The sequence below is a fragment of the Perca flavescens genome, chromosome 16 (genome assembly GCF_004354835.1).
Source record: "Perca flavescens isolate YP-PL-M2 chromosome 16, PFLA_1.0, whole genome shotgun sequence".
NCBI classification, from domain to species: domain Eukaryota; kingdom Metazoa; phylum Chordata; class Actinopteri; order Perciformes; family Percidae; genus Perca; species Perca flavescens.
Window position 1 is genome coordinate 1,309,377 of NC_041346.1, and position 15,624 is coordinate 1,325,000.

Genomic DNA, 15,624 nt, shown 5'->3' on the forward strand with positions numbered 1-15,624 from the left:
TGCATTTTACCGCAAACTTGCGACTAGTTAACTTTCTAAAGCAGGCACAATCGCTTGTTTGCTAAGAGTCGGGTCGAGACTCCAACATTAACACACTGACAACATTGTATTCAAAATATAAAATAATTTTATAGCACTTTTTATCGTGTAAAGGTGTTCACGAGATACCAACCTTTTGTGAACTTGAGAATTTCGCCAGCCGTCTTCTCTCGTTTTCATGGAGACAGAGTGTGTGTGCGCGTGAGAGACGCATGAGTGACAGAGAAGAAGGAGAGCAGGGAAAGGAAATGCAGCTGAACAAATACGCTGCATGTTTTAAATAGTGTTGAAGATAAAAAAAATTAGGCTATGTGGGAAACACTGGACAAAGCATTTGAATACTGACTTGGACGTTGTTTACCATGGCAACGGTCAAAGCTTTGAATCATTGGGTCGGCCCTAGAGTCCAGTGTGCACAACTGATTTGATTTGTGGATAATTCACTAATTATTATTATTAACTCTTCTCTTTACATGTGACAGTAATTCGGATGATGAATCCGGTACTGGATCCGGCTCTGCATCAGGGTCCGCCTCAGGCTCCAGTTCCAGCTCCTCGAGCAGCAGCAGCCAATCAGGGAGCAGCGACTCAGGTAGTGGCTCAGACTCCGGCAGCGCATCAGACTCTGACACAGAGAAGTCCAAGCAGAAGATGGAACCGCCAAACAAGTCCAACATCGACGGAGCTGAGGTAAAGAAATGTGATTTCAATGAAAAAAACAAAGATAATTGTTATTAGGGCTGCACAATATGAGGAAAACAATGCAATAACATTGTTGAATATCCCAATAACGATATTACTTGTGATAAATAAATAGATATTAAAGTGAACTCAGTTCTGCTGCTTTCAGTATTCTGCTGAAAAACAATAAACTGCTTGTTGGATTTAAAACAAATGAAAGGAAATAATTTCCAACATTCTTTTATTGAATTAATTGGACATTGAATTCAATATAAAAGGCAGCACAAAAAAAAGTAAAATCGATATCTTGTGCAGCCCTTAATGTAATTAAAGTGGATGTGAAGAAATGATTCTGACATGTAGATATTTGATCATTATGTGTTAACTGTAAAGCAGCTGTTATATCCAATATAATCAGCATTAGAGTGCTTAACACGGGGGGGACTGCTTTAAACACGCAGGGTTGCAATACTAAGAGTTCAGATGGTTTGACCTTTGACCTAGTTAGACACATTGTTTTGGAGCGGTTAGTGGCACACAGTTGTTTTTGGGTGTTTTAACACAGTGGGCGAACCTGTTCGTGTGAAATACTTTTTAACCTGTTGAGATATTCTTGGCTAACCTTCCACTACACTCTTTGACCGCAGTTCTGGAAGTCCAACCCAAGTATCCTTGCAGTGCAAAGATCTGCTATGCTCAGGAAACAGCAGCAGCAGCAGCAGCAGCAGCAGCAAAAGAGACAAAGCTCCTCAAATAGTGGATCGGATGAGGTTTGTTTAAAATTATCCCGTTTGACTGGGAACTAATCAACACCCGTTAGCGATGTCATTTGTTTCAGGGTTTCTGCCTGAGAAGTTGTAAGGCAGAGCAAAACTCTGAGGAGCGGCCTGTCACTAAAATGAGAATAGCTAGTCCTACTTGAAGGTCAGTTCACCTTAAGTAAGCCTGGGCCTAAGTTGTCACAAACTTAGGGGCCAACCCCCTTCACTATAATCAACAGGTGGCAAGCAAGACACACACGGAAACTTGGCTTGGGTCTATAGGAGTTGAAGCATCTACTACCAAATAATAGCCTAAACTGTACACACACTGTACTGCAAACTTCAGTCTCTCTCGCTCTCTCTCTCTCTCTCTCTCTCTCTCTTTTTCTTTCTTTCTCTCTCTCTCTCTCTTCAATCCAATTCAAAGGGGCTTTATTGTTATGAAATTTTCAATAACAATGTTGCCAAAGTGTCAACATACAATCTGTCCAAATATTTGGACAAAACACAAACAGTTACATGAACATTAATGCAATATTAGGATGATTTATATTAATTATATAAATCTATTTGTTTGGCAAATATGAAACACAAATATGAAAACAAAAGTTATTAAGCAATATGGAGGAAACACAAAAAACAATAATAAAATAAATTAGATTCTAAGACATCTTAGTAAGACATCTTTACTATATATACAAACTATGAAAATTAACACAATATTAGGATTGATTTATTATATAAATAAATATCTAATAAAATAATCTCTCTCTCAAAAATATATCCCTGCTTAGGCCCAGCGGGGAGTCAACCAGTTAACAATGTACTGCTGTAAATCCTGAGTTTACATAACTGTGTAATCTGTAACTGGAGTTGCCCAATGAGTTGGTGCTATCTGATTATACATGAACTGTTTGTCTTTGATAATAACCTACTCTAGGACTCGTCAAGTAGCGATGGATCCGACTCATCAAGTGGATCCAAAAAGAGAAGAAATTCAGGCTCCTCTGACTCTGGGTCAGGTTCTGGATCTGGGAGTGGTTCTGGATCAGACTCATCAGCGGAGGACAACAGTGACGAAACGGCATCAGACTACGAGCCTAGTCACAAAATCAAAAGCAGAAAGCCTCCAACCAAGTAAGTGGACCGTAGCCGTTTAATGGCTGCCTGGGTACACAGAGTTACATTATTCTATGAACTCTTTCCCTTTTGTAGTGGTCACTCACCTCAGCTGTAAAGGTATTGATCATATGACATGACATATGATATTTTAATGGAACACAGAGTGGCGCAAGTTTAACTTGGCTCGTGTATTATCATTCTTCATCTCTTGTTGTGTCTCAGGATGAATTTTCGTAATGGGAAGAAAAGCAGCAACCAGAAGAAGAAATCCCAGAAGTGTTCCTCTTCTGATGATGAGGATGAGAACTACAAGAAGGCGGCGTCTGCGGGGCCACGGCGGCAGGCCACCGTCAACGTCAGCTACAAGGAGGACGAGGAACTGAAGACGGATTCAGACGACCTGGTGGAGGTCCTGGGTGAAGATGTCCCGCAGCCTGAGGAAGATGAGTTTGAAACACTGGAGAGAGTGATGGACTGCAGGATAGGAAGGAAAAGAGGTAAGGAACATGGGGCTCAGACTGATGATTTAACCGTTGCTATAGACAGGTATTTAGCCAGTTATTCAATTTCAGGATTGTGATTACATTTTAAGAGTTGTAAGGAGGAGGAGGGAATAGTCGGGGTATGAATCTTCACTGGTCTCACAATTCAATTGGATTACGATTATCCTGTCGACGATTTCATGATGCATCACAATGCCTCACCTCTTCAATAATAGTATTGCTAGACATGGTTTTCCATCGACAAATTCAAGCAGTCAGAGATATATATGGTTTATATATGCCCTTCTAATTGAATCTGCTCTTAAAAAAGACACTTCCTGAACGTAGTGGAGTCTGACCACAGCAGAAACCGACAAAAGGCAGAAACAAAAAAAGCAGCGACCGGAAAAATCAGTTAAGTACCATCAGTAGGCAATAGGGCTGTCAACGAATATTCTAAATTCAAATATATATTTGAATAGTTTTAAAAAAAAAAAGAATGGAAAAAAACGCTCGCGGTAGCAGAGGCTGTCTGGCTGTCTGCTTTGCTAGCGCGCCTGAAAGCCGTTACATACCGGACGCAGCCCAGCTGGCGCATACAAATGTGACATCATGAGATCGCCGTGACTATTTCTACCTGCGCTGGTGGTCGCGACACTAGCTGCAGTCTTCTCCTGAACAGCGGTGGCGCTAATGAGCAAAGGCTACCGATGCTGCCCTTTCTACAGACTAGAAGAAAAAGGTAAACAACGGCAGAACTGGCAGCAGCATTGCTGTCAATGCTTCGATGTGATTCACTGACCTACTTCGTCGGATCGAGCCTTTCATTCACCATAAAAGAGCTCATCTTAACCCAGTAAGTTTACCAGAGACCTGCAGTCACTCTGAAAGTCCTGGCATCCGGTTGTTGGCGAACTCATTCAGGCTCCTGTTTCCGCTTTGTCGTGCGCCGCTGGAAAAAAAAAGAGCCGTTTGCGACCTTGGCTCGGCCGGATATTGCATCATTTTGACATCACGATGTCGCGCGCCACCTTGGATGCATGCGCAACCAGATGTTCGAATAGTTCGAATATTCTGTGTTATTTTAGAGGGAATATTCGAACGTCATTTTTGAGCAATAATCGATTATGGTCTGTCTGTCACTGCATCCATGCAGAATCGTCCCCTAGGGATTAGGCCATTCTTTTAAGGGAAGTCAGGAGATACAAGGAAGATCGTTTAGTGCAGTTGTGACCAAGTCGTCTTTGCTGAAGTCCCAAGTAAGTCATTTAGTCCAAGTCACAAGCAAGTCTTAAATAATTTTTTGGGGGTCAAAGTTTGAGGTTGTAGTCTGGCTCTCCGAAATATTTGATCAGGTCTTGCATTCAGCAGTTTGCTTATTTTCTACTTGCGTGAAAAGTTTAAATCCCAAAGTGATTACTCGTGGCACAGACGCAGCCATTGTTCTGGTCTGGTCCGCTTAATGAGGCTTTGATGGTATGTGTTGCCATAGCAATGAGTTTGACTGACAGCCATTCATCCAATCATGACAGTTGATAGTTAGACAGAAAGAGACAACGTAAAATTATATTGTTTTATATTTAACAGATAACATTCAAACTTATGAATACATGCAAGTCATCCGAGTGATCATGCATCATGTCTCGAGCCGTTAACTTACCAGGTCCTACTCAAGTCTCGCATCATTTATTTTTTTATCAAGTCATGAAAACAGTGACTCGAGTCCAAGTCCACATCTCTGCTTTGGTGTGAAAAAAACAGATTGAATGTCCTGTTCCTCTGTACCATTCACCTTCTTTTAGCCCAGTTCTAAGGATAAAAAAAATAAATATGTTACACAGTATTCTTTTATTTCTTCCTAACAGCAACAGGAAGTATAACCACTGTATACGCTGTAGAAGCAGATGGCGACCCCAATGTTAACTTCAATCCCAACAAAGAGGCTGGTGATATCCAGTATCTGATAAAGTGGAAGAACTGGGCCCATATCCACAACACATGGGAGACAGAGGAGACACTTAAGTTACAGAACGTCAAGGGCATGAAGAAACTGGACAATTTCAAGAAGAAGGAATCTGAGAAAAAAAGATGGTGAGAGCTTCGTGCTTTATTCAATTTTATCACAGTCTTACAAATACGGGGGTCACCTTTTTCATCCCTTCTGAGTTTGCAGGTATGAATATTCTACTCCCTTCAGGGAACTAAACATCTAAGTTATCTAATTTTTTTATGATTTAAAAATAACAATTTGTCAAATGTAAAATTTTTAGAGCCGGGACTTTAACGCATTAATTAAGATTAATTAATTACAGACTTTAATGCGTTAATTAATTACACAAAAAATAACACGTTAAACTTTTTTTACGCATTTTAATCACGCTTATTTTTGCACCGCGGGACGTTTCTCACTGGATGAGTTTCGGCGGACCGATTATACTGGAGCACCAACTAGCGTTCATGACTTCAGACCTTTTATATATGTCAGTGCTTCAGACAACAACAAACCACAGTGAACATGAACGAAGAAGCTGACGAGAACGCTTTGGTTGGCTCCGTGGATGGGAAATTTTGTTATTAAAAACGAACGGATGGAAGCGTCGATAAGAGCATGGTTGTGTGCATGCTATGCAACAAGGAATTCACATATCACATATCAGCACATCGAGCCTCAAGTATCACCTCGACGCAAAACATTTAGCAGCTAGCGTGGACGTTAGCCCGAGTCCGAGTACAAGGACCCACACCCAACCTACACTCCACCAGATGACTGGTTTAAGGACCAGGGTAACTAAGTCTGAATGTACTTGAAAGTATTGTGTTTTACTTAAAAAAACATAGTTACAGAAGGTCTACCTACCTATAGGCTACCTGAATTTCTGAAATGTACTATATTTCTAAATATGCTATTGCTACACTTAATGGCAAAAATTGCACTGGTCTGCTGGACTTGGTTGAACAAAAATAAACAATATTGTGTTGCTTAAGCTTATGTATTCAGTCATTATTCAATGGTATACTAAAAATCCATGTGAAAAAAAAAATTACTTCTCACTGTTCTCAGGTCAAATATTTATGGAATTAAAATGCGATTAATTTCGATTAATTAATTACAAAGCCTGTAATTAATTAGATTAATTGTTTTAATCGAGTCCCGGCCCTAAAATTTTTATTTAGTACCCTCTGAAAAATAGTTGGTTGGACTCAGATTAGAAAGGGAATACAGACCATCGTTTATTTTTAAATGCTATTTCTCCTCTCCCCAGGTTAAAGGCGGCCTCACCAGAGGATATAGAGTATTTCAACTGTCAGCAAGAAATGATGGATGACCTGCACTCTCAGTACCAGCTTGTTGAGCGAATCATAGGTACCTTTTCTACAGGATGCATCACTTGTGTGTATGAAGCATTTAATAATAATACATTTGATGCTATATTTGTTTGACTAAATATGGATCTCAATTCCTTTGAGCAGGACATTCAAATCAGAAGTCAGCGGCCGGTTACCCAGACTACCTGTGCAAGTGGCAGGGTTTGCCATACTCAGAGTGTAGCTGGGAAGATGGTGCTCTGATCGGCAAAAAGTTCCAGAAATGCATCGACGACTATATGTGCAGAAACCAATCCAAGACCATTCCATCCAGAGACTGCAAGGTAATAGAATGCCAAGTCTCCATTGACAGTGGCAGTATGTTTGTAATGCGTGAGAGTGATAGTTTTTAATTTAGTCTAGCTTGGTGAAGACTTTATCTACTACGGTTCATTTACGGGATAGTTCTGGTGCCGCCTGAAGTTCCGCCAGATGGATCTCAATTTCCGCTTTCTTTGTGTTTAAAGTTCGGTCAGATCGAGCAACATTAACGGAACCTCTGAGCAACGTTACACGCTGAAAAAAATTTTAAGGAAAATTTGGATGGTGCAATAAGGCAGGCCAGCTTAGTTTGTTCGGAGAATGATTGTAAAGATATACAAAGAATATGTTTAGGGCATTTCCTCTCTAACTGGGACGTTTTGGGAGCGATTGGTGGCATTTGCTATGGACAAAATACACACTGCGATACACTGGTAAGAGCCAATGAGATTTAACCATGTATCAGCTAATTTAAATAGATCACGTTACTGCAGTGGTTCTCAAACTTTTTCGGTCATTCCCCACTTTGGACAAGGCGGAATTTTCAAGCCCCACCTGCCCCCATCGGCCCAACACAATGCTAGTGAAATACGCAACAAGCTTAAACTGTTCCAAATTATTGAACAACTAGTATCAGTATAGTAACAAGTTGTATCTAAATACAAACTAACAATCTACATCCAATAACAACAAGTTCAAAATTAAAGAAAATAAAAGTACAGCTGTGTCAAAATTTGTATCAAGTTCAAAAATAGAAAATAAATAAAAGCGGCACTTTGCAATCTGTTAAAAAAAGAAGAAGAAAAAAATCAATTTGGCAAGACAGGTCTATTTATCCCTGCATTCGTGGCTGCAATGAGCCTGTTTTGCATTGCACAATTTCTCAAACTGGGGTGTCAGGCTTGATACTGCCACTCTCAAGTCATGCTCAATGTTCAGCTGAGATCTGTACTTTGTTTTCAGTGAAGCAACAGCTGAAAAGCCCATCTCACAGAGATATGATGTGGCATAATAATATAATATAATCCAATAATATAAGATATATTACACTGCATAATGAGCACTTTTACTTTTTGGTACTTTAAGTACAGTATATTTTACTTAAGGACAATGTTGAATGCAGGACTTGTAACTGACAATTTGTAACTCTACAACACAGTTTTTTTTTACTTTTACTGAAATACATGATCTGAGTAAGTCTTCCATCTCTGGAGATCACCAACAACAGTCGTGCATGAATAGCTGCAGCAGTGTTTAACACTGAAAACACACAGCTCAGTACACCTCAATGATAAATTCATTAATTTTAATGAATTAATACACCCCTGGACTGTAATATTTCAGATGTGTTTTGAGCATGATTTCTGCTCATGTTCAAAACTTTTTGCACATTCAAAATATATCTGTGTTCTCTGAGATTTGGAGGAGTCGTGATATTTTGAGATAAATAAAGTACCTAAAAAAACAACCTATAAAATAATCTACCTGCACCATAGCCTGCTGTGCGTTACGTGATTGCTGTGCTGATACGGTAGATCTCAGACCTTCTGACAGACTCAGAGCCCTGTTTGGGAACGTTTAGGAAAGTGTCTGTATGCTGCTCTATGCTTTTTTCTCATTGGTTGTTGCGTTAAATCTTACCCAGATACAATAGTGCTATTTTCTGATTGGCTATTGTATATGTATAGCCCCTTTCTATTTTTTTGATTGGCTGATAAGTGGCAGGCTCGACTAATAGCTCCAGGGGAGACACGCTTGACTCCTGTCAGTTCCATAGTGAGAGCGGCGCACCAGAAAACTTCTGGGCGCTGCAGAATATTAAATATGTTATAAATAGTTTTTCCGCGTGAGAAATACAATGTGTGGCGGGAGTGCGTGACAGTCACGCTCAATGTGTGACACTTGAGAGCCCTGGTTTCCTTGCAGCTCTGCTACAGTAGCAGCGAACCGTTAACGTTACCTGCCGGTCACATGGTCTCTAAACAGTCGGCTCACAGTGAAGTCCTGCACGGATCAACAGATGTTAGAGTCCGGCGGCTGCTCGCTCCGTTTGTTATGAGACGCACCGAGCAGATTAATGGAGCCGCTCGGTGTTTGACTAGCTAATAATCCGTTAGCCTGTTATCTTGAGCTTTGTCTGAAGGCGCCGAGTGGCCAGCCAGGCTCGACACACCGACACATTCCGCACATCCTCCACTCAGTTTAACCGCTAACCCCCGGTACCGGGTCAGAAAGGCGTGTTTTGTGTCTCGGTCCTCCGGTGCGTCCAGCGACGGGCTCCGGTCAGTTTTTAATTAGCCTACATTGGTAACAGTTAATTTTGTTACGGTATGAACTTAATCCTAGGAAAGGAAAACAATATAAGACCTTTGTAACGAAATCCAAGACTTTGTATACCAAATCCAAGGCTTTTAAGGCCTTAATTTGAGACGATCAAATTTAAGACTTTTTCAATGCTTTTAAGACCCCGCGGGTACCCTGACACACACACACACACACACACACACGCAGTCACTCTCTAGTCTAGTGCGCGTTTTTGCTCCAGATTCCGGGAGATTTGATCTCATTTGCGGGCGTCAAGGAGCCGCTATCAATATGCGGGAGATTCCCGGAACTTCCGGGACAGTTGGGATGTCTGGATAAAGATATAAAGGCATAAAAAGGAAAATTTCCTCCCGTTTGGCGCGCCCCACCTGTCACGTCTCTATTCCCCACCAGTGGGGCGCGCCCCACACTTTGAGAACCGCTGCGTTACTGTATTGTGTCAACAGTTAACTTCATTTAATATTGTATGTGGTGTTTTCTTTTGCGGGGTGCAAATGTTCCAAGAAAACAAATTCCTTCCCGAGACTATTAAGCAGAGCCACATAGCTGCATCTGGTGCTTAGCGCCGCCCAAGACGATTGTGATTGGTTTAAAGAAATGCCAATAAACCAGAGCACGTTTTTCTCACATCCAGGAGTGCTGTGTGGCCAGACCCTCCTCCGCAGTGCTGTGGAGTTTCCAGTCTTAAATAAACTGAACCGTTATTTTTTACTTAAACACTGCTCTCATCAACTGCTGTTCTTTTCTGTAGGTGCTCAAACAGAGACCCAGGTTTGTGCCTATGAAGAAGCAGCCAGCGTACATAGGAGGTGATGGACTGGAGCTCCGAGACTACCAGTTGGACAGTTTGAACTGGATGGCCCACTCCTGGTGCAAGTATGACTTTACTTAAGCAATCCTTAATTCTCAACTGGAAACAACTACCATAGTAATCAGGGTTTAGCTGCATCCCAGCCAAGCAATAGTGCATGGTTCCTACGGGTCCTTAAAATCCTTGAAAGCTTTTTGTCTTTGAGGGGGGGGAAATCATGGCCTTGAAAGTGCTTGAATTTATATATTTTGTGCAAGAATAGAAATTGAAGTTCTTTTTTATATCTTTTTTTACATAACGTTATTAAATAATGTGGTGTTCTGCACTGCTGTGTTAGAGAAGGCAATAGGCCAGATAGTCTGCCATAACAGAGACAGGTGAAATCCTTTTCTGTGAGCTTTTGTGAAGCCAGCTAGTTCTCATAAAAAATATTGGTGTTGTAATGTCTCAAACTGTACCTGTATATGTTGGGTCCTTGAATTTGAAGTCCTTGATTTTATGTTTAAGATGGTGTCGGAACCCTCATAGTGGCATCTAATATATAAATGTGATTTATCCGATGGTCATATGCTGCATGATCCATCGTTTAGCAGTGTGTAGCAGGCCCACAAGCTGAGCTTATGAGTCTTCTCTCTTCCGCTCTGTTTTCATTCATAGAGGCAACAGTTGCATCCTCGCTGACGAGATGGGTTTAGGGAAGACCATCCAGACAATTAGCTTCCTCAACTACCTGTTTCATGAGCACCAACTATATGGGCCCTTCTTGCTGGTTGTGCCCCTCTCTACACTAACCTCCTGGCAGAGAGAAATCCAGCTCTGGGCCCCTCTGATGAATGTTGTGGTCTACCTGGGAGACATCAGCAGCAGGAACATGGTATGGTGCTTCCAACATTTGTTACACATACATACAGATAGGCCTGTAACAATTATTACATACAGTGGTGCTCATAAGTTTATGAACCTATGCTAAAGTTGACTAAAAATATCATCTTTTGGAAATTGATCTTAATGCCTTAATTAAAAACATTAGGAAAAATCCAACCTTTAAGGGCACAAATTTTCTTTGTGAATGAATAATGTATCGTAAATAAATAAATGTTCTTCCTTAAAATACAGGGGGCATAAGTCAGTACACCCCTATGTTAGATTCCCATAGAGGCGGCAGGTTTTTATTTTTAAGGCCAGTTATTTCATGGATCCAGGATACTATGTATCCTGATAAAGTTCCCTTGGCCTTTTGGAATTAAAAAAGCCCCCCCACATCATCACATACCCTTCACCATACCTAGAGATTGGCATGGTTTTATTTCAGTTAGCCTAATAGATGGTTTGATTTGCATTGAGAGATGATCTTATGGAAAGTACCCCATGCCAATCTCTAGGTATGGTGAAGGGTATGTGATGATGTGTGGCTATTTTAATTCCAAAGGCCAAGGGAACTTTATCAGGATGCATAGTATGTATGACTGTAAACTTATGAGTACCACTGTAAATGTCTAATTGTCAATTTTGTTCTTTTTAATTCTTCTTTGTTTAACTGCAAGGTTTACTTCATAGTCTGTGTATTTGTGTTATTATATTATCTGGGTCACATTAAAAAGTGATAGAACCAAAAGATGTATCCACTCAAATTTTAATTTGTTTAAAAATAATAAATAAATAAATATTTTTAAATTTGACAGAAAGAGACAATTATATTGTTAAACAATTGTACAATTGAGACAATTGTACAGCAACATTTGGAATTGTTACAGCTCTACCTACAGCAGCAACGGCATCAGTTTGTTAATGTCTCAACATGTTTTCCTTTTTTACCTGTTCTCTTTTAATAGATCAGGACACACGAGTGGATGCATGTCCACAGCAAGAGACTGAAACTTAACATCATCCTCACAACATATGAGATTCTTCTCAAAGACAAGGTCAGCAGCTACTTCACTTTATCATGGGCTGTGGGCTTTGCTGCTGTTTCTCACTAGGGCTGGGTATCGTTTGGGTTTTTTCTTGACCTGCACATGTATCGTTTTTTTATCGTCATCGTGATATCAACTTGCGCAATAAACACATAGACACTAGACTGCACTTTAAATTTAACTTTGATTCTTTTTTAGTGTTGGCTTTTATATTCAATTCAGTGTTTTAAATTTTTTGGAAATGATTTCCTTTCATTTGTTTTAAATTCAACAAGCAATTTGATGTATTTTAGCAGAATACTGAAAGCAGCAAAAAGGCAGAACTGAATACATTTTAATATATGTTTATTTATCACGGGTAATATCGTTATCGCAATATTCAACAACGTTATCGCATATTTTCCTCATATGGTGCAGCCCTAGTTTTTTCCGGTGTGCCTGGACCGATCCTTTAAAGGTACAATATGTAACATTTCTGCTTTAAAATGTCTAAAAATGACCATTCCTATGTTATATATTTTTATGAGTTGTGTTCTTACACTATCCCAAATGTTTCCACCAAATGTCAAACCCAGAGAAATCTATTATTTTATTTTCAGACACGGCACGTTTCCTTTAGTCGCCCGTCAGTGGCGTCCTATAATCTTTCATCCTCCAGTTACTCTAACTTCCGTCGAACACTGGCACCAAGATGATACATTCAGGAGTAATTGTAAATCATACAATGTCACAGAAAAAAAATACTTGTAACCGTAATACTGCTTTTTTTTTTGCCATACAGCATCATTTTGTCATTAATTACATCTCACTTTTTATCACAGTAATACAACAGAGACCTTATCTATTTTGTAAGTTCAATATCGATACCAGCTTAACGTTACTACAATGTGCTAACGTTGATGCTAAAGCTTTGTGGGTAACTATTAGAAATTCTTTGGTAACATTATGAGGTTACAACATCGTTCAACATGCTAATAGTTATTTTTAGTATGACTGTTTCGACCACAGCTAACCGGACTGAGCTAACACACGATTAACTTCACAAGTAACGTTAGCTGTGTAGATAGACGATTAATCTAATGCTAATTTAGCCAGCTAGCACACCCCGGTCTGTCTGCCTCACTCACCCGGCGCAGAGAGACTCAGTCGGGATGACAGCTGACAACAGCCCCGGGACATATAGCTAGCTAGTGATCCCAGTCAGCTGTCAGCCAGCTACTTTCATTACAGCAACCCCGGCCAGAACTTATCTCCAGTGCCTGGTGCTTACGACGCTAACGGCAGTTTAATTAAACATCGGGAAACAGACCATATCAGACCCAGCACCGAGTCACAACAGCGGCCATCCATAGCGTTAGCTACATCTCCGTAGCGCTACAGGTGTATGTGCCGAAAATCTCCTCCCTGCCGAATTTCTCCCCCCCTTCGCGTTTAGCTGTCTTTACGGTTAGCTAAATTAACACGACAAAAGGTGGGTTAAGCACCAAAACGAAAAGTTAAGATTACTGAAAAGTGAAGGGGGATCATTCCGGGCAGCTGGGAGATGTTCTGCTGCTGCACAACAGGCATCGACCGTCCTGGCTCGCTATCGCGGAGATTTTCCCGACAATCCCCACCCACACCCGTCTCTCAGCCTCGTTTAGTAGCTTGCTAGCGTTACAACAAACCCCGTCCGCCCCGGTGTTGAAACCATCCAAAAGGTGACATTGATATGTGAAATATTTTGTGTTTTAGCTGCTGGCTACTGTTAGCTTGATGGCTCACTAGCTAAATGGTCAGCTACAAATAAAAATCTAATCAAGAAAAACGTAATTATGTTTGGGAAACTGCAGCTATTGTATTACAATAACATGAATAAACGTTACTAAACGTAACGTGAATAAACTTGAATGGGTAAACTCGTCCGTGAACTGATGCATTCTAACCGGCAGCGAAGGTGCTTAACACTAAAAACTCCCATAATTCCACGCAACTTCCCAACGTCATCAAAAGTCCAGTTTTACCATCCATTGTTTTGGTTGAGAGACCCCTAGCGGCAGAAAGTTACATATTGTACGTTTAAAGAAAAGGATTTGCACAGAACAACAGTTAAAGAACAACTTGTTTATTGCTAAGGCCATATGATCCAATTTAGATAATGTATTTAAAAAAATAAATGTATTAACAATAATTTATTTCACCAGTCAAAGAACCAAGATGGCAGATGGGTACATTACAACAACATTGAATGCACCATGAGCTTAATAGGTGCAATTGAGCGTGCGCTCCCGTTGTTGTTGTTTCTCCGACCACTCCGACTGTAGCAGTGTCCATGTTATCTCAAAGGTCAGCTAGTCTGCTCTGTGTCTTTAGCTGCAGACTGTGGGACGTCCCGCTGTTGGAATCTTTTCCAGTAAAATAAACCCACATGTTACAGCGTTTAGCTGTAACGTCCATTTCGGAACACCAGAGAACAGTACAGGCATTTAAGTGGCGCCGAAATCTGCGCTGTCATTCGGTACGGTAGATACCAGGCGTTTAGGAACCGGTTCCAATTTTGGTGCCCAACCCTACCTATTTATAATTAATCACTAATCATTAATTTTATTTGACACATATGCATACCTGCAAACTAGTTGCTTTTCGGCAAAAATTGCCGTTTTGAATGGGGAAAATGTCATCCACCTGAATCATGTAGGTCCCAAGAGTTTTTATTTGGGGGCGGAGTCCGAGACCCGGTGCTAATATGGCACCGGTGCCTTAACGACTGTTTTCTACTGGACCGAATTGCAACGCAGATTTCGGTGCCTTATTTAGATGCCACTTAAATGCCTGCGCTTCTCTCCGATGCTCCGAAATGGACGTTAGAGGGAACTGAAACATCGCTGCATGTCACGCTAGTTAACACTACACCTGACAGCAGGTAACGTTAGCCTACCGTTAGCTAGCAGCTGGAGTAAAAACTGTTAAAATGCTGACAGCTAAACGGTGTAAAAGTGTGTCTGTATTCCACTGGAGAGGAACGTATGACCGTGTGCAGCTGCTGTTGTCTGAAAAACAACATAGGCGGTGCGTTCACTTGAAACTTGCCTCGTGCTGCATCCATCCAGTGGTTGTTTTTGTCGTTTAACAGGAATTTATGTGGGGTGTATAAAATGTGTCCCCTTTTTCAGCCCTTCTGAGTTTGCAGGTATGCATATGAAATAGTAAAGGTCCGTTCTAAAACTGTGTAGTACATGTGAAACTTGTAACGTGTGTGTCTACAGTCATTTTTAGGCAGTGTTAACTGGGCCTTCATTGGTGTGGATGAGGCGCACCGACTGAAGAATGATGACTCCCTCCTCTACAAGACCATGATGGACTTCAAGTCCAATCACAGGCTTCTGATCACAGGGACACCACTGCAGAACTCCCTGAAAGAGCTCTGGTCCTTGCTGCACTTCATTATGCCCGAGAAGTAGGCCATATAAATTGTTATACTCAAATACTAACTCACTGCATGGTACTGTGTGGCTCGGTTCAACTTGACTCGTTTTTCTCGATTTCGTTTCCACTGCAGATAGTTTCAATTAGCTGATCATCCTAGCGATGCCACTTGAAACTGCTGTGACATCATCTTCAGCGTGACACAAACGCAGTGTGCAACCAAACAGAGGAGCGTCTGTACTTGATCAATTGATTGGTTTTGCAGGCCTCCATTTAAAAAAAATCTGGGTAGAGAGAGAGAAACAAACAAAAAACTGTAATGTAGATGTGATACAAAAACTGTCTATGATCATGAAGCTGATTGTTGCTGTGCAATTCTGTAGTTTATAAGTCTATCAACTACACAGCAGACTGGATTCTCTACTAACCGCGACAAACCTAGTGATGGCTGCCCTAAC

At 40.8% G+C, this 15,624-nt stretch overlaps 1 protein-coding gene across 2 annotated transcripts in view; it reads left to right on the plus strand.

Moving 5' to 3' along the window:
• chd1 (chromodomain helicase DNA binding protein 1) overlaps positions 1 to 15,624 on the plus strand; it is a 52,968-nt gene that overhangs the window by 3,297 nt on the left and 34,047 nt on the right. For both annotated transcript variants that reach the window (XM_028601090.1, XM_028601091.1), the window contains exons 3-13: positions 522 to 729; positions 1,368 to 1,490; positions 2,422 to 2,618; positions 2,826 to 3,100; positions 4,951 to 5,176; positions 6,349 to 6,449; positions 6,557 to 6,735; positions 9,789 to 9,913; positions 10,506 to 10,722; positions 11,681 to 11,770; positions 15,007 to 15,197. In XM_028601090.1, the coding sequence (XP_028456891.1) occupies positions 522 to 729; positions 1,368 to 1,490; positions 2,422 to 2,618; positions 2,826 to 3,100; positions 4,951 to 5,176; positions 6,349 to 6,449; positions 6,557 to 6,735; positions 9,789 to 9,913; positions 10,506 to 10,722; positions 11,681 to 11,770; positions 15,007 to 15,197 (1,932 nt within the window). The remainder of the gene's footprint in view (positions 1 to 521; positions 730 to 1,367; positions 1,491 to 2,421; positions 2,619 to 2,825; positions 3,101 to 4,950; positions 5,177 to 6,348; positions 6,450 to 6,556; positions 6,736 to 9,788; positions 9,914 to 10,505; positions 10,723 to 11,680; positions 11,771 to 15,006; positions 15,198 to 15,624) is intronic.